This window comes from Asterias amurensis, chromosome 13, assembly GCF_032118995.1.
Source record: "Asterias amurensis chromosome 13, ASM3211899v1".
NCBI lineage: Eukaryota > Metazoa > Echinodermata > Asteroidea > Forcipulatida > Asteriidae > Asterias > Asterias amurensis.
In genome coordinates, this window is record NC_092660.1 from 4173724 (window position 1) to 4192493 (window position 18770).

General features: G+C 40.2%; 3 protein-coding genes across 3 annotated transcripts in view; 2 read left to right on the forward strand and 1 right to left on the reverse strand.

Annotated features, from left to right (window-relative positions):
• LOC139946496 (zinc finger SWIM domain-containing protein 6-like) overlaps positions 1-14733 on the forward strand; it is a 67645-nt gene extending 52912 nt beyond the window's left edge. The window contains exons 8-13 of the mRNA XM_071944175.1: positions 1294-1476; positions 2936-3214; positions 3667-3802; positions 4069-4214; positions 5696-6485; positions 7504-14733. Of these exons, the coding sequence (XP_071800276.1) occupies positions 1294-1476; positions 2936-3214; positions 3667-3802; positions 4069-4214; positions 5696-6485; positions 7504-7825 (1856 nt within the window). The 3' untranslated portion in view covers positions 7826-14733. The remainder of the gene's footprint in view (positions 1-1293; positions 1477-2935; positions 3215-3666; positions 3803-4068; positions 4215-5695; positions 6486-7503) is intronic.
• Positions 14365-18210, reverse strand: LOC139946498 (glutathione S-transferase Mu 2-like). Its single transcript, XM_071944178.1, has 5 exons — positions 18023-18210; positions 17074-17294; positions 16367-16501; positions 15396-15532; positions 14365-14937 (listed from the first exon to the last, which is right to left on the reverse strand). The coding sequence occupies exons 1-5, from the start codon at positions 18103-18105 to the stop codon at positions 14674-14676; spliced, it is 840 nt and encodes a 279-aa protein (XP_071800279.1). The 5' UTR covers positions 18106-18210; the 3' UTR covers positions 14365-14673.
• Positions 18211-18258: 48 nt separating this feature from the next.
• Positions 18259-18770, forward strand: part of LOC139946495 (uncharacterized) — a 43527-nt gene continuing 43015 nt past the window's right edge. Inside the window, exon 1 of the mRNA XM_071944172.1 lies at positions 18259-18334. Within this exon, the coding sequence (XP_071800273.1) occupies positions 18308-18334 (27 nt within the window). The 5' untranslated portion in view covers positions 18259-18307. The remainder of the gene's footprint in view (positions 18335-18770) is intronic.

The following is an 18770-nucleotide window of genomic DNA, read 5'->3' on the forward strand; positions in this document are numbered from 1 at the left end:
ATCAGAAAACACATCCAATGTAATAAACCCCATATGGGTTTAGATTCCCAGTCGGGCATTAGTTCAAACTGTATATATTGCAATGCGATAGAACACCAATCACAAAGCAACGAAGGTCCGACACTAAGGTCCGACATGCGTGCGCGTATCTTGGCGCGCGCGGCAGTGGTGCAGAAAGGCATTGGAGAGCCCCACGTGTTCTTGCTCACACGTGCGTCGCGGGCAAAGCCTTCTGGATCGGTCTTTTACATCTTTGAGAGAGCAAGGCTATTTCCATTTTGAAAAGGGGACCTGCCATCGTAAAAATCGATGGGATACTAAGGGGCACCACGACCAGGGCAATGGAGGCCATGCCCTCTGTGTGATTCCGGGGCTTGTAGTATCATCTGAAAACACCTGCTCTTCTTGCTTATCATAATTTGACTAATACCCAAGGATGGTACTTGGTGTTATGACACCCACATACACGCATGCCACTGTCAGATCAAGGTACTTAAACCAACTCAATTACCAGGAGGGGGCTGGGCTAGATTGTAGTCACTTTCTGTTAGAGCCACGGCGCCGAGAGAGAGAGAGAAAAAGTACACGGGGATCTGAAGGAGAGGAACGGAGAGCGGTCGATTTGGAGAAATGGGAGAGAGGGGGGTAGAATAAGGGGGGTCCAGGAAACACGTTGTTAAGCTTTGGGAATGAGGCACTTAGTCAGTCGGCAAATTAACTGTGGCTGTTCTGTATTGGTGATTTCCTGTACATAAATTGATATTGATTGGTGACAAGCCGAACATGTTATGGAGAATGTACGATGGATTGGACTTCATTAGACTAGACAAGGACTGGAAACCAACCGAGACCCCTTTTCACACTTGCACGATAACTTGCCCAAGGCTGTATATCAAGATGAAAAAATTTTCCACCCAAAGTTTACACTCGACTTTGTACAATAGTTTTGGAAAGTGACTGGTTGAAGCTTTTGGTCCTTCCTCTTGTAAACAAGTTGTCAGTGGAATGAGCTTTATCCAAAGAGTTCCATGTGTTTTTTTTCCTTTCAATGTGACGTTGGCTTAAATTGACTTAGTAACCTTCTTTCCTCATGTTGTAATCGATGTTTAACTACTGGAACTTGTTAAGTCATAGAAACGAATTGCCGGTGTGTTTGGAACTAAGTTTTAAAAAAAAAGATAAAAAAAGTTCAGCAACAAATTATACATCTGCATAGTTTCCGGACTCCTAATACTCCGACGATTGGTTAAGCCTCAAACTAATTGCATTTGTTACTTTTCTTTGCTCAAACAGGCAGGAAGGGTAAACATCGGAAGGCTTCCTCCCAGAATGCATCATCAATGAACGAGACATCTCATAATAACGCACGAAGCTCGGCCGAGGCTTGGGTCGGTCATCCCTTGGACCCGATTGGTTGTTTGATGGATACGTTACTCGACGCGTCCTTGACCATCGACGGGAGTCCATCAAGTTCAGGTAATTCAAATCAGATTGTTTTCCCCTTTTTTAAATCTTTCCGAGCGATAGAATTATGATCAAGACGTTCCAGTCCTGAGTCACTTGAAGAGACTGTAGGGACGGGACGGGGGGAAAAGTCGCTGTCACTGGGTTTTGATCTCATCAGGGTGGGGTTACTCGCTCATCGATGATGAATCAATCCTGATTCAACCCCAATAATCACCTTGATCTAATCCCGCATCTCTCACTAAACCACTTTTGAGAACCCGGGATATTATAAAAGCAGCGTTTGGCCATTAATAGCCAGATTGCTAATCATTGTTATCACATGGGCCTAATCAGTCTGACCTTGTCCCCACCGTGCCCAAATAAAAAAAAAGGAGAGTACATTAAACACTTGCTCTAGAACTGAAACTCTTACTTGAGTAATAACTGCTGTGCAACCATGCAGTTACATCATCTGACCTTTTCATGTCAGGTCCAAAATATCAAAAGTTCAGTTTCAAGCTGTCGGGTTAATGGGAACCTGTGAAGTATCTTTTGGTTCTTTGACTTTGAAGTTTTTTTTTCTCCCTGATACCTATAGATTCTGTTTTTGTACATGTTCAATATTGTGGTTTTCTAAAGACAGTTTTAAAGGTCAAACAGGCATGCAACTCTTCTGCATTTTCGCGGAATTCCGCGTTAGAAAAAAAATAATCGGGGTAAAAATAAAAATAAAAAAACACATGCTAACAATGCACCTTTGAGCATAATAAATCGCAACATTTTCTAGGGTACCATTGTGGGTCTCATGTCCCGTGGCGTTTTGGCTGCCTCGCTACGCACTTGCGTTGTGCCTTCGAAAATGTTCCTCTTTTTTTTTCAACGGGCAGTTACATGCCTGGTCAAAGTGTCAAAGTAGTTGGCTTTGGGGTAGAAAGGTACCACTGAATATGAATCTGAATTTGAGTGATATAGTCGGCAAAACATCCTAGTAGAAACATCACACCAACCTTTTGTAGAGAACACACTGAAGACCTACGCAGTCAAGTAGGCACTGAAAAACGCACTGCGAGACTCCGGTCCGGCCTTGAACCGAGGTCCAAAGAGTTGAATGGCAGGGATAGAAACCATTGAACCAACTTGATTGCCCCAAAGTCTACTCTTTGGCTTGAGTCTACCTTTGGCAATTGTTTCTAAAATCCCAACTCACGTGCATGGCTTCGGTCTGAGGTGGAATTCGAACCGAGACCCATTGAAAGGCAGGGATAGAAACCATTGAACCAACTTGATTGCCCAAAGTCTACTCTTTGGCTTGAGTCTAACATTGGCAATTGTTTCTAAAATCCCAACTCACGTGCATGGCTTCGGTCTGAGGTGGAATTCGAACCGGGACCCATTGAAAGGCAGGGATAGAAACCATTGAACCAACTTGGTCCCCTTTAACTGTTTGTAAATAATATCTTTAATTATATTGTTACTTCGTCTTCTTCAGATGCAAGTAATGCAGACATTCCAGGGAGCAGTTCCACACTACGCCAGTATCGACACGTCGCAATACCTGGATCCCACAACCAACAAGAAACGTATCTCACCTTAGCGTACGAGGTGGTTCTGATTGGCTTAGGCCAGCAGCGGATTATGCCGATGGGTCTCTACGCTCAGGATAAAGCGTGTCACGCCGAAGAGGAGTTAATCGCCAGACATCGAGAGATTGCAATGGATCCTATGTTGGTGGCTGTACTACAACGACAAGCATCAACGCTCATGGAAGGTAGAACTATGACTTTTTATTCCCTCGGCAGAAAAGTGAATTGTGTTAGTTAGTTAGTTGTTAGTACTATTCAGGCCTGATACTTCATTAAGGCAACTAAGGAAATTCATGGAGGCAACAAATGTCATTGCCTCCATGCCCTCTGGTCATTGCTAATGCTTACCCTGGTGCCCTTGAAATGCTCTCTAGTAGAAATTTACAATTTCCTCATAGGGTGCCCTTTACCAAGGAGAAAATGACTTGATGCCCTTGCCCTTTCGAAAACAAAAACAAAACTTTCTTAAACGAAGCGTACAGGCCTTGGGACGTTTACAATGCTCTTTCTTCAGGGCGGACAAATGAAAGTATAGGTATACAAACTGTCCGGGGAGGAAATAATAACCGCCATTGTCAAGAATCCCAACTGTAATAACCATAGTAATGAATGCATCTTTATAACGTTTTTCTTCCAGGAGGATTGTCGAGTGGTCTTGGCTACCACGTGCCACCAGAGAGTGTTCCAATGCACACGTTTGGCCGTTATTTGTTCCAGACCTTACTGCCTTACGATGAGGATCTGGCATACAAAGTGGGGCTCCGAGCCATGAGGTAAACACCAAACGAAGAAATTATCCGTTTGCATTGAAACAATTCCTACCTATATCTCTAATTCTTTAAACCTTATTTTCAGTTTGCTTGACTTTTTTTTCTTCTTTTTTTTCTCATGTCACTTTTTTTTTTTTTTTTTTTTTTTGAGGCAGCTCTCTTCCTTGTCTTTTAAACCAGAATTGATAATTAAAATATATGAAATTTAATGGAATCAAATCAAATATAATGCAATGTATCTTTAATGGTTTTTGTGTTTATCTCCTCAGACTGCCAATTCTAGAGGAGGTATCCACAAACCCTAGTAGTGCTGCCAATAGTGTGTTAATGGGACGATACCCACGTTGGTTTGTACTGGGTCATATCGAATCGCAGCAATGTGAGCTAGCCGGCTGTATGATGACAGCTGCCAAAGGTACGTAACAAACTTTTTCCAAAGTCATTTAGGGTTGAACAAAGAAAGAGTGAAATTTGAACCAACAACCTCTGGATTAAAGGCAGTGGACACTGTTGGTAATTACTCAAAATAATTATTAGCATCAAACCTTACTTGATTACGAGTAATGGGGAGAGGTTGATAGTACAAAACATTGTGAAATACGGCTCCCTCTGAAGTAATGTAGTTTTCGAGAAAGAAGTAATTTTCCACGAATTTGATTTCGAGACCTCATGTTTAGAATTTGAGGTCTTGAAATCAAGCATCTGAAAGCACACAACTTCGTGTGACAAGGGTGTTTTTTTCTTTCATAGTTATCTCGCAACTCCGACGACCAATCAAGCTCAAATTTTCACAGGTTTGTTATTTTATGCATATGTTGAGATACACCAAGTGAGAACCATGGTCTTTGACAGTTACCAATAGTCTCCACTGTCTGTAATGTGCCGGTGCTTTACGAACTGAGCTATCTAGCTCCATGTTGGTAGTCTCCCTATTGTATCAATATCTTTTTCCGGGGTTACCAGTCAGAAGCTATGACAACTGCAAAAGCTGTGTAGCCAGGGACCACACCCACTTACGATACAACCTGGGAAGTGGGTCAAACCTTTGGTATTGACCCCTTGCATGCACGCCACACGCGCCGACTGATGTCACGCTCACCATGTTGGTGGTCATTAGGTTAAGGAGTAAACGCCACGTAGCCTATAATGCGCACTTCACTGATAAACACTTGTTGACATTGACCACCAAAGTGGCGCATCCAAGATTATTCTGATGATGACGCCAGGTGAATTGGGTCAATAAGCCGCTTGTGGCCGCTATGGTCTCTAAAGTAAATTGCTAAACCTTAACAAGTGACAACTCATACATGGAACTAAAGGTTGAACCCTGGAAAACCTCAACAAAGTCTAACCTTGTGTTACCGCCTGTTTCATTTTGCAATCTTTCCTAAAAAGTAGCCTCTGTGAAATTATGACTTTCCCCCCAATGTACCCCCCAACAGTCCCCTATGGGTCATGTGCATTGAAAGACATGTATGTGTGTGTGTATAATACTGTAATCCTTTGCTTCCGGAGAGGTGTCTCCCAAAAACCCACATTTTATTATTTTTTTTATAGGAGTAAAAACAAACAAAATTCTTTATCCCCGGATTACGAACGTCTTACCAGATAAAGAAGAAGATTTTCTTCATGTATTTATCTCTAGACAGCGTACTCCCTTAGTCGTTGTTCGCTGGCAAAATGCTAGTTAAAACACCTGAGGACCAGTCTTAATTCACTCTTAGTACATGTAGTTGTCTAGTTCAGTGTTAAGAAACATCTGTATTTAAATAAAGTATGGAAAAAAGCTGATGGACTAGGGAAATGCAACTTAGTCACTGCAAAAAAAGGTTAAGGGCAACAAACCCTGCTGGATCTTCTGCTATATGCTCATTTTTCATGTGGTTTGTCTTTTAGATGACGTACGTCGCCTAAGGACAGTTCTAGAAGCTGCCCAGCATCATATCCACAGTGCCTCACAGCTCTTCAAGCTAGCACAAGAAGCATTCAAAGTAGCAACTCCAGTGGACGGTCTCACTCATTACACTCTCCTCAAAGCCACATTTGACTTGGGACTTCACATCATGAGAATGACATTGTCCAACATGAACTGGCGCAGACGGGAAATGGTCCGTTGGATGGTCACATGCGCGACCGAGATTGGCGTAAGCGCCCTTGTAACAATCATGCAATCGTGGTATTCGTTGTTCTCGCCGACAGAGGCGACGACGATGGTCGCCACGACGGTGATGTCGCCCAACACAGCACTACGGTTGAATTTGAACTTGACACAGCAAGAGGAGTTAGCCCGCTGTGCCCGCAGCGTTGCCCTACAGTGTGCTACTAAAGATCCACCATCATGTGCATTATGTGCATTGACACTATGTGAGAAGAACCCCGTGGCGTTCAAAGCCGCGTATCAGATCGTCGTTGATGCTGCATCGGGGCCCATGAACTCCTCGCAACTGTTTACTATCGCCAGATATATGGAGCATCGGGGGTATGCTAGTCACGCGTATAACCTGGCTGTGTTAGCCATGAGGAACTTAACGTTAGGGTACAATCAAGACACCCATCCTGCAATCAATGATGTGTACTGGGCATGTGCATTGAGTCACTCGTTGGGTCGAGAGCAACTGAGTAGTATGATCCCTCTAGTGGTGAAGAGTGTGCAATGTGCGTCCGTCCTCGCTGATGTCCTACACAGGTAAACAACAACAACAACAACAATAATGTTAAATAGACAGTCTTGTATAGCGCACCTATCTGCCAATAGATGGATTGCGCTAAGCGTCATCGATCGCCATATTTGATGATAAACAATGGAAAGCGCACAGGTGTAGGCGCTGCACACAACTCTCAGCCAAAAGCCTTGCACGTGTGCACATTTCATTAAATATGGTTACGTTGGTCGATGATGCTTAGTACAATCCATCTATAAGGTACTTAAGGCGCTTAAACAAACAAATATTTAAGAAAGGTTTCAATTTATTTATGAGCAGCATTTTGAAATTCAGGCTTGCCTTTGAAAGAGATTGGTACTCTCTAAGCCCCATGCTTTGTTCATGGGTAATGTTTGATTGGCAGTCTGGGAACAAGACAATTGATTAGGAGTTTCTAAGTAACAAAGATGACTCACAGCATTATGTTAGCAATTTGCTGAAGTAGTGTGATCAGTCACATGTGGGTCAGTAGACATTTTTAATGTGAATTCCTCAGCTAACAGGTGATTTTTACAATGACTAAAATAGCTATTGTCGTCAACTTACTAATTTAAATTTCTTGACACGTTTCCTCCCATAAACCATAGACGTAACATGCCTGATACTTCACGGAGGCAATGAAGGCAATAGACCGATCCAGTAGGCTCCGCCCACGACGCTCGTGTGAGCAAGAACACGTGGGGCTCTCCAATGCCTTTCTGCATATCTCTGTCGCGTGCGCCAAGCAATGCACTCGTATGTCGGACCTTAGTGTCGGACCTTCGTTGCATTGTGATTGGTCAATACGCAATGGGGCGGAGCTTAATGGATCGGTCTGTTGCCTTCATGCCCCCTGGTCATTGCCATGGTACCCTTGAAATGCTCCAGTAGAAATTTAGAACCAACACTACTCAAAAGAGCTATTCATATAGTGTCACCGCAAACCTCTCTTAGTTATACTTCCAAAGTTTCAAATCCTAATTACTTACTTTTTGGTTTGTCTGCCTTTTTCCCTCATGACAGGTGTACGTTAACCGCTCCAGGTGTTGGGTGTTTACCTGATGGGAAACGGCGCTGCATCAAGCTGTTACCGTACGACAAAGACCCAATGCGTCAACTCCTAGATGCTGCCATTGCTGCTTACATTAACACAGCTCACTCAAGACTGACTCATATTAGTCCCAGGCATTATGGAGACTTCATCGAGTTTCTTAGTAAAGCTCGAGAGACATTCCTCCTGGCTCCGGACGGCCACATACGATTCGCAAAACTCATCGAGGATCTTAAAGTCATGTATCGAGGCAAGAAGAAACTCATGCATCTTGTACGGGAACGTTTCGGATGATGATCCTGATGCTGCTGCCACTGAGGACACTCTTTCGTTGTGTGGATTTAAACCTGCCTATTGATTGGTCACTTTTATGAACTGATCATTTTTTCTTAAGAAAAACAAAATATACCCAAAGTTGTGGTCACATTAAACGGCTTTGTGTATTGACGCATTTCCTTATACAGCACCCTCTCCATGTCTAAGTGTGGGCAATCTCATCGGCTCCCCGCGAGCGTTGAGCGGCATGCGTGGACTTTTACAGTGCAATGTTTTCCTAGTATTTTTTGTCATGGTTGTGGTGTTCTGTGGGATGGAGTATCTACGTCCTTACGCAACAAAATACCATTACAGTATTGTAGATATATTACGGTTGAGAAATATCCGTGAAAAAGAAGAAAATTAGAAAAAGAAAGAAGTTTAGATTGAGAGTGAACGAATTTGTCAAAGAGTTTAACTAAAACCAATCATATTATGTTTATGATTTATAACAACCCCCCCACCAAATAAGTTAGGGTTGACATTTTTGTTATTATTATTTATTATTTTGCCTGAAGAAATATTCAGCGGAAATCCTTTCAGACTGAGACGAGAACTGCAAAGTTTTACTCGGGTAGATTTCAGTCGCAATCTCTTTAAATATATTTTGCCAAAGAATACTGAAAGGGTGTTTCACCAGTAGGCTAATTGGGAACACACCTTTTCTCCTCTGGGTCCAAGTCTGGGTCGCTAAACCCCAAGCTATGACCAACCGACTCAACGCCAATCAGACTAAAAGATTGCTCCTAAGGTGACGCCAGATCTAATAGCATCGGCTTTCCTGACTCCAAAGAATGGGACATTATCTGATATCCACTTCACTTCCTCCACAAAACTCTGGACAGCGGATTCTTTATTAGCGCTGATTATTTACAGTAGGAACCATTTAAGTTGGTTCCCGTGTCACGTACTGATACAAGGGGGACAAGCTCTAAGGGCTCGTTGTGTTCATGTCAATGGTATGGACAAGGTTCGCCATTCAGGGTGACATGTCGGTGGAAGGCGCCCTACTTCTCAAAATGTGCTCCACCATTTAGGGTGATTGGTTGTATTAAGGTGGCCATCTGATGTACCGGGGTAATAGTATTGCTTATATCAAACTATGGTTATTAACTGAAGCCCCTTAAGATGTCATCTTTTGTAGATTTCGCTATCTTTAATTCTGCATCATGTTTTATGTATACCAAAGCGCCCTCTATTGTTTAACAGGGAGCCTAGAGTGACTCCGTGTATAGTCACCTAGATTGATAGTCATCATGACTTGTCGTCAAGGTTGCGGTAACGCCAGGAAATCTGGCGAGGTACCCGTTTGAGAGAGAGAGTCAGGAACTTCAGATGGTTCTTTCTCTCCACTTCACTCAACATTTAAATTGAGATTTTAGCTTTGGATGTTGTAACAAAAGCTTGGCTGTATGTGTCACAGTTACCATCATCGAGGGAAAGGTCACCGATGATTGATGGACCTAGAGTCACTGCAGGAAAGGAACACGTACCAATAATAAATGCAGACCAAAAGTCTAGCTATTTCTGAAGTCTCTCTTCTCAAAACAAAAATGATCCTTTGTTCACTTTTCTTATGGCTTCTTGTTAAACTCTATAAATAAATGTGAAGTTGAATCTTAACAGGCATGATTTTCTTCCTACTTACGTCTGGTTTTCGATTTGTTTCGCCCTTGAAAAAAATCTGGAAACAAAACCTGTGATTCAATAATTTGAGACGTGTTTCAAGCCTACACCATGTGTATATGTCTGCGTTCTCCCTGAAAAGTGGTCTGCTGGCCAAATGCCAGTTAAAATACTTGAGGACCAGACAAAATTCACTCTAAGGGGTCTGGCTGGTAAGTTCAGTGTTAAAAAGAATCCTTGTTTCAGTTGAAATATGGACTGGGGGGAAAAAAGCTGGCGGACAAGTGAAATGACAAGCTTAGAGGTCTTGCTGACTATAGTCACTTAAAACAGTGAAGCGGCGAACACTGAATGTAGGTCCGCCCTTGTACTACTTTTCTACTTAGTTTCAAAGGACTAAAATGTCATGTCTGCTAAGCTATTTTCTTTTTCTTTTCAAAACCGTTTGTTTTTTAAACAGCCATATATTTACCTCATTAAATATTCCAGCCCCCCAGCACTAAGTGGTTAGCAATTTATTCTAAAATAGAGTCCATGGATGAACAACTCCTTTTTTGAATTGAAATTCTTCAGTTTAAAATCTTTTCCATAACAGGTTCGAATCACCTCAAATTGCATAACAAAATTGAAACTATGAACAATTAAACGCAAAAAGGGTATTGAGCTTAGAAACTTACCCAACTTGATAGAATGTACTACTTCACAGATGAATTTAAAATCACGATAAAGAACTATTTATTTATTTGTTTTCCTTTTATCGTCAAGTGAAGAATGTTTCTTTATGACTTCTGTAATAAGTCAGTTTCTTGTTTTCATAGAAACCGGTGTAAAGTGGCCAAAAGAAAGAGACTTTTATCAGACAATTTGACCACCATGGACAGGTGGCCACAATTTACAGGTTGACATGTATGTTATAGATATGTATTTTGTCAGGACCCACAATGACTGGCCACAGTACACAGGCAGCCATCAGGGAGCTTTGATTGGCTGTAGAGACCATGCAAGTCTCGCACATGCATTTTAGGTCCCACGCACATTATACTTTTTTAAATAAAGCGGACTCTATAGGAGTGCGCTGTTTGGTTTTGGTTTATTGACCCCTTGCACACGCGTCACGCACGGCGACTGATGCCACGCTCACCATGATGGTGTGCAAGTTAGGTTTACGTGTTTTCTAAGCTGCCTCACCTAGAATGCGCACTTCACTGCATTACGCACAGCATAGAGTTATATATGAAAACCCACAGTAAAATTGCCCACCGGTACGGCACATTCAAGATTTTTCTGATGATGACGTCAGGTGAAATGGGTCAATACAGACAAATTTACCCAAACCTTGTCATAGTATATACCTATAGTCCACCATACCTCAAAAAGGTTTATTGCTTTAGTGCATGAAGGAAACAAACTCATGCACTTCAGCGATTTTCAAATATGTGCGAGACTTGCGCAGTCTATGTTCAACGATGAGTCTGCTGCCCTCATGTGTTTTTCAAAAGTTTCTTTGTGACGTTTGAAATATGCGTGAAAGTTATAACTACTGCTTTTCTGCTACTTTTAACTACTGCACTAACTACTGATAGTTAGCAGTATACAATTGCTAGTTTAGCAGTGACTTATGGGCGGGTGGCCACAATTTACTACTTTATCAGCATGAAATCATCGTCAAGTTATCCAAAATATTTTCAAAACATTTCTAGAATCTCTGAGGATATTATTTTTTTTCTTTTTTTTTTCCTCTAATAGATTTAAGAGTTAATTTGTCCTTGGTCATTGTATAGCATTGTATCTACCTCAGTTTATTGTTACAAACTTGTGGACATGATAAACATTATTGCATGCACAAGTGTACTCCAATTGATGTCAACAAAATGTGTGACATCACTATTTACCTAATGAATATTTATAAGTTGACAGAGGGGTACTTCTGCATTAAAGCCAATCAAGTATCATTTATTCATAAGATGTTAATTACAATGTAGCCAATCCTGTTATCGTTATTTGCATATTATTGCATAAAGACTAGGTAACCAAGATAAAGCATTGACGTTATTGAACCTGCTATGGAGTGAAATGAAGTTAAGGGAAACGGAAGACGGAGGGAGACGGAAGAGGGAAATAAAGTATCCCGATTTGGTGCTGCAGATAAATAGGAACGCGATGCTGCATATTATTGGGTTTACAGAATGAATGAAATAGAAATTTTGAGCGTTTGTTTTTTGGGGATCACTAGATCCTAGTTGAGACTGGATGATAACAACTTGTAGAGAGTACTGTCTGTCTAGACAGGTATGAACTGCCACAATGGTGCTGTTACATTGAAGATGTAGTGTAAGATTAAGCAAAAATGTGAGAAGAAAAAAAAAGTCACTAAATGTTGTAGAAATAGTCACAAAAAATAAAATGAAAAAAAAAAAAAAATCTAGTAAAAACAAAGATACCATCATATTGGATAGACATACATAGGTGCAATGTAGTGAAAATCTTTGTAAAACCATCTTTAATATTTTGTTTTTTGTTTTTGGGGGGCTATCGGATGGTTCTAGATTCCCACACCAACACAGAAAAAAAAACATTCTTTTGTTTTTTGTTTACGTCATGGAATTATTTAAGATTTATTCGAGAAGAAAGAAAGAAGAGAAGGAAAGAGTTGGGAGTTTTGAGGACACCTGCATAAATTTGTGCCACGTGTAGATGTCTGTAAAAAAAAAATCCCGGAAGTTAAAATGTAAATAGAAAGAGTAGGTATTTATTTATGGTGTTATTAGAGCCCTCATACACTGGATTGTAAAAGGCAGTTCAACAGTGCCATTTGTTATATATTTAGTGAAAATGTTTCTTGTCATTATGCCATATTTTTCCGATGTTGTCCATTACTTTCTCTCATATTTTTTAAGTGTTTTTCTTTTATTTGTCGTCAGTTGCCGAACGGGGTCACGCATTTAGATCACATCAGACCAGTATATTATTGTAATCCAGTATTTTTTATTTAATTTTTTTTGTTTTGTATGGTTGCAATTTTTTTTGTTTCAATTTGTTACTGTTCAATTAAATGGTATTATTATCTCAGGCAAGCTGGCCTGACAAGTGGCATCACACATTGATTCTAGAGCTGGGACATTCAAAAAGCTAGATCCGTTATCAACATTGCCATTTTAAAGGAACACGTTGCCCTGGATCGGTCAAGTTGGTCCTTTGAAAAGTGTTTGTTTTAAATCGATATGGATAGAAAGATCCTGTAAAAGTAGAATACAATGATCCACACAAACATGCCTCGAAATTGCACGGTTTTCCATTTTCCTCGTCGACCAACACAGTCGGCCATTTATGGGACTCAAATTTTGGACTCCTATAGATGACTGACCGTGTTAGTTCGCAAAGTAAAAGGAAAACCACGCAATTTGGAGGTAAACTTGTGTGGATCATTGTATTCTACTTTTCAAACATCTTTCCAACCATATGCATTTTATAAGAAACGTTTACAAATGCTTTTTAAAGACCAACTCGACCGGTATAAGGCAGCGTGTTCCTCGCTGCAGTTACAACAACCCAAACAGTAACTTCAAACAATATTTGCAGAGGTTGTGTTCAGATAGAGGTGCATAAGCAGAAATTGTTGCTGAACAATTCTCTACTAAGCAGAAATGAGCAGGTACCATTCACAAATTGTACATGTGAAATGGTACTTTGGCTGCTAATCATATTCTGGTAAGCATAATTGTGTTGTGCTTAGCTAGTTTTTGTTTAAGCAGCTATATGAAATTGGGCCCATGGAGATCTTGCAGGGCCCAATTATTTCACAGAGCTGCTTAAGCTCAAAAAGTACCTAAGCACAACAAAATCGCGCTTACCAGAATAACGTTATCGGCCATAGCATTGTCCTCTGTGACTGGTATCCTGTTCATTTTTGCTTTCGAGGTCAATTTCATATTTAGCAGAAAAGATTGCTTAAAAATCAGCATTCTCCCTTAATAATGGTCCGCATAGTGTTTCAAGTCCCTATATTTATGTAGACCTCTTTTGTTCTCAGGGCCACACTTTGTGTGTAGCGTTAAAACAGCGACACACTTTTCACTTTGTGACGTTTAGTTCAATCTCAGCCTTTTGATCGTTTCTAAGGGCAATGGAAATAGTGTGTGTTGCTAGCTACCATGCTTACATAACATAATTGACTTGACATTTATGTATTGTTCTGTACTGTAACCTATTGTACTTTATATATCACATGACACACACAGGTCAAATGTCAACCTGTATGGGCTCTATGTGGTTATTTTCTGTAAACTTCACCAGAAGAAGTTTTTCTAGTAGATTTATGGTAGTCTTTGTAGATGAGAAATGAACTAGCCGTGTTTAGAGCCATTTCGCTCAGGGTAACAGTTGAAAGGCCGCTATGTTCCCGTGTCGGTCGTCAATTTTCAACTAATTCCATATTATGGTTCGCAAAGAGAAAGCAGTTATTGGTTAAAAAGAAATCACTATGAACATGTTTAGGAGAGAGTGTATACGAGAAAAAAAAATAAGTAAACAAAAAAAAAGTGATTGAGAAAATTGAGAAATTTTCCAATTTTATAATAAATTATTTGGATCAAGTAAATCATCGAGTCTTGTGTATATTTTTTTTAAGGTGACAATGAACAGCAGTAATAACAACATGGAAGCAATCATTAAAATATCAAAAGTAGTAATAACCTTTTTTGTTAATTTCCAACAAATCTTAAAGGCACTTTTAAGGCAGATTAAAAAGTATTTGAATTAAAATTTAAAAAAATGGATCATGACTTCATGTCCCAATTAACAACAAATTTTAGAATAATATTACTCTAAAAACACCATTGATATTTATTAAACACAAGTTTACATTGATATTCAAATTATACAGATATTCAAATTAGGTCAATATTAAAATTAGACCACTATTCAAATTATACCTTGTCAGAATCTATCTGAAACATTTTTTTTTCGTTTTTAGACCTCTGCAGTTTAGAATCATAAACTAAAACAACCAATTTGATTAACATTATTTAGAGTTGTCTTAATAAGAAACGTATTAATGTTTGTTTGTTTTAATCTAAACCGTTGGCAACAGCTAGTTCTACTTTCTTAGATTTATTCTGCTGATAAAGAAACACCTTTGATGAAAATTCAACTGAATCTTTTTGGAAATGAATAAAAGAAAGACAACTTTTGAGGTGACAAGTTTAACTCGCTTGTTGCTTTGCGGCAGGGAGGTTTTTCGGCATGGGACATGAAAAAGGGAACCTCCTCTTGCTGTTCAAGTATGCAGCAACTTTGGGTCTTTGTCTGAACTGGTTATAAAAAGACTGCAGCTTGGGGTAGCGGTCAAGGATGGCCACTAGAGGGCGCCCCATATCAACCTTAGCAAACTCCATATTTAAGTCCAGAACGTCAAAGATGAGGAAGTCGACCCAGGTTAAATGTTTCCCTCCGAAGTAGCCCATGTCCTGAAAGATAAAGGTACACCATTAGCCAACTTGCAGACAAGGGCCCAACTTGATGGATCTGCTTAACTAGCACAAAACAATTTCCCTTACCAGAATACAGTCACAAGTCGAGTACCATGATGTATGTACAATCTATGTCTGATTTTTTGCTCGTGCAGAAAATTGCTACTTGCTAAGCAGGTCTTTGAAAGTGAGCTCTGGATGAGCTCAATTAAAATTAAATAGAGCTGCTTGAGCACAAAACTAACTGCGGACTTAAAATTGATTTCAGTTACCAGCAAAAATACCTTGCACATGTACCAATTCTGATCATTTTGGTATAAGCCGCCTGCAAACAGATGCTATGGTCTCAAAAGGATTAATGAAAATGTAACGAAACTTAGGACAAGGAATGAAGAAGACTAGTCAAGTATAAATTCCCTCCCAGTCCCACCCCTTCCTCTTGGATGAAGACATACCTCTAGTTGGAAATTGGGAGTGAGCTTCTCAAAGTGTTGCAGCCACATCGGAGCAGTGGTTTGAATGTACTCATCTCTCATCTCAACTGAAAAGTTTGGATCGTAGAGGATCTTACTCAACTTGGCACGGAAATCATCTTCAAAAAAGAGACAAGAGAGCAGGATTAGAAAAAATGAACTGGCAGTTTGGCAAATAGACAGACAGGCTGATCAAAACCAGCCGCCTGGGCAGGAAGATTGTATTGCACTATTAAAAAAGGAGTCGGGTTCATTCAGCTTAGAGCAAAAAAAGGACTTGTACCCCAATGTAAGTTTAAGTCTTATAAGTCTTTCTGCTCTGAGTCGACTGGGTCTTTCTGAAGTCTTATATGTTCTGATTTTAGCCTACTGGGTCTTTCTAGGTCTTATAAGTCCGTTCTGCTCCAAGCCGACTGGGTCTTTCTAGGTCTTACTAAGTCATTTCTGCTCTGAGTTGATTGGGTCTTCTAGGTCTTATGAGTCATTTCTGCTCTGAGCCGACTTGGTCTTTAAATGCCTTGTAAGTCTGTTCTGCTTTGTTGATTGGGTCTTTCTAGGTTTTGTAAGTATTATCTGCTCTGAGCTGCCTGGGTCTTTCTATGTCTTAAGTCCCTTCTGCTACGAGCCGATTGGGTCTTTCTAGGTTTTATAAAAGTCCTTCCTGCTCTGAGCTGACTGGGTATTTCTAGGTCTTATAAAAAAGTCCTTTCTACCATGAGCTAAAGAAATACAGACAAACAGCAAGGAGGACTAACACACAATCCCTTACCCACTCCGAGTGCTAGGATCTCACAGTAATGAAGCTGATCACAGTCGCATTCCATTCCAGTGGCTCGACCAATGTAATGAGCTATAGCATTACTCTGCACTCTTCTAGGTCTTTTAAGTCTTTTCTACCCTGAGCTAAAGAAATACAGACAAACAGCAAGGAGGACTAACAGACAATCCCTTACCCACTCCGAGTGCTAGGATCTCACAGTAATGAAGCTGATCACAGTCGCATTCCATTCCAGTAGCTCTACCAATGTAATGAGCTATAGCATTACTCTGCACCATGTTCACTCCTGAGGATGTTGTCATTGCTGGAACTTTAGGGAACAATCGCAAATAAATTGGCATGAAAATAAGTGTACTTCGGATTGTCAAACAGTTTCAAGGATGTACCACAACTACTCTACCTGCTTTTTATGGCCCAACCTCCCCAACCCAACGTACATAGTCCTTAGCAACAAAGCATAAAGACTTAATTTGTATATATTTTATTGGAACATTTTTTATTACACAACCAACAGTGTATAAGCACAAATAAAATAGTGAAGTGAAGAGAAATGTTCAGAAATGTTGGAGGACAAAACCCAATGGGGAAACCCACACAATCAGGTAGGGACTCGACTGAAAACCCAATCCATATATGCAAGGCTCCGATCCGAAGTGAAATTTGAACTGGGTCCACAACTTGGCTGAAAGGCAGGGAAAGAAACCACTGAGCCACTTTGATCCCCATTTCAAAGATTGCCTGATTTTAAGGTTTCTTTCAATTCACAATTCACAAAATTGTTGGTTTCCTCTGTTGATTCTAATCACCGTCCCCATACCCTCAACCTTTGTTTTAAAAGCTGCCTGTTATTCTTAAAAATCAATTCATGAAAATTTATATTACCTTGACCAAAAGTGTACAGTCCAGACGCCATTCCTTCCTTCTTCGCCTTTGGCCAAGTTTCTTTAGTGAAGCCAGTTTGGTTGTAAGGAATGTCGGCCTCTTCAAGAAGCAAACGGATTGCTTCTCCTCGACCACGGACAGCGAAATAATGAAGTGTGACAAAGTCAAGATCATCAACCGGCGCGCAGCCCTTCTTACCGGTTACTAACTCATTTGCTTTCCTAGGGAGGGAAAAATTAATTTTGGGTTGAAAAAGAAAAGTTTACTATACTAAACTAGAGCGACCTCCAGATTAACGTGAGCTATCTAGTCCTAGTTTATTGGTGGTCTACGTATTTTGTCAGTAAATGTTTGTCGTGCCAGTCAGAACCTTTACTCCAATAACTGTGAGGTTCGTTTCGTTGTTCGTTCCGCTATCGTCTTCACGATGGAGACGATAGCGGAGTGAACCTCTCATAGTTCTAGGAGTAGTCAGAACCCATTCAACCTGTAAATGACGTATAGCCAGAGATCACGTCCTAAGTTTATGATTCAATCTGGGAAGATGAAGCAGTAGAAGAGGGATCACATTAAAGGGGATGCACATTTGTTTTTATATTGAAAGTATTACAAACCACCCTTGTTTATGTTGTTTATCACTTGATACGCAATCAATGTATATTTGGGTCCTCCCCTCGAATTGTATAAAATATTTCAAATTTTTACATGAATTTTAGTTAAAATAACACATAATGGAAAGATTTCCATATCCTATAATCCTGCCACCTATTCACTCATTTTTACCAACAAGAAGGAAATATCTTATCTGAGTAAATTAGATAGATACTAATTTTGTTCATAATTAATGATAAAGTGGTGGCAGGAAAATGACATTATTTCCCTTTTTTTTTAATTATGACTTAATTTATTGTCTATTGAGATTGTACAAAATAAAAATCTAAATTCTAACCTCATTAGATCTGGTCCTTTCCCACTGTAAATAATGGCAACAACGCCTGCCACGAGAACGAATGCAAACTGAATAATCTCCATTATTATTATTATTATTCAAAAATAAAACAAATTTTTTCAAAATATTTCGAATGATCACACCACTGCAGCACCTGCACACCTGCCGCATACAGAAAAAAATGTTATTCATCAAAAATATTGACAGTGTAAACAATGCATATTCTCACACAGGCAACAGAGGGCGCTATTCACAATAAATGGGACGGGCAATTTTAGCTGCAAGATGGCTGCTCTACCATCGGCAACTCAGGTAAGGGTGTTTCCTCTGTGGTTACCTCCGTTATTTTATCCATCCTACATCCTTTTGTCCATGGTGGTTACACATTGAACAGTAGGTACATATTTCGCATCGTGTTACAAGTCTTTAGGGGAAATACAATCGTTGTTTATTTGAAGGGAAGTGTGTTGGGTTTTGACCCACATGGAATATATCGACAGATGAATAATATTAATGTAAATCAAACGGGACGTACAATGTGCTGTGTTTGTGCCGCCTCCCCTCCTGCTGCTTGGCCGGCTACCGGGCCACTGGTGGGCGCATCCAAATGGGCGGTGGGTCTTATGTGGGCAGCAGGCGTGGTTTTTGTTCTTGGCTTTAGGGTTTTAGGGTTTGCCCCAGTCAGAAAATGTCAAATTAATGTCAAATGGTTCAAATAAATTCTTGCACTTTAATGATATGTTAGACC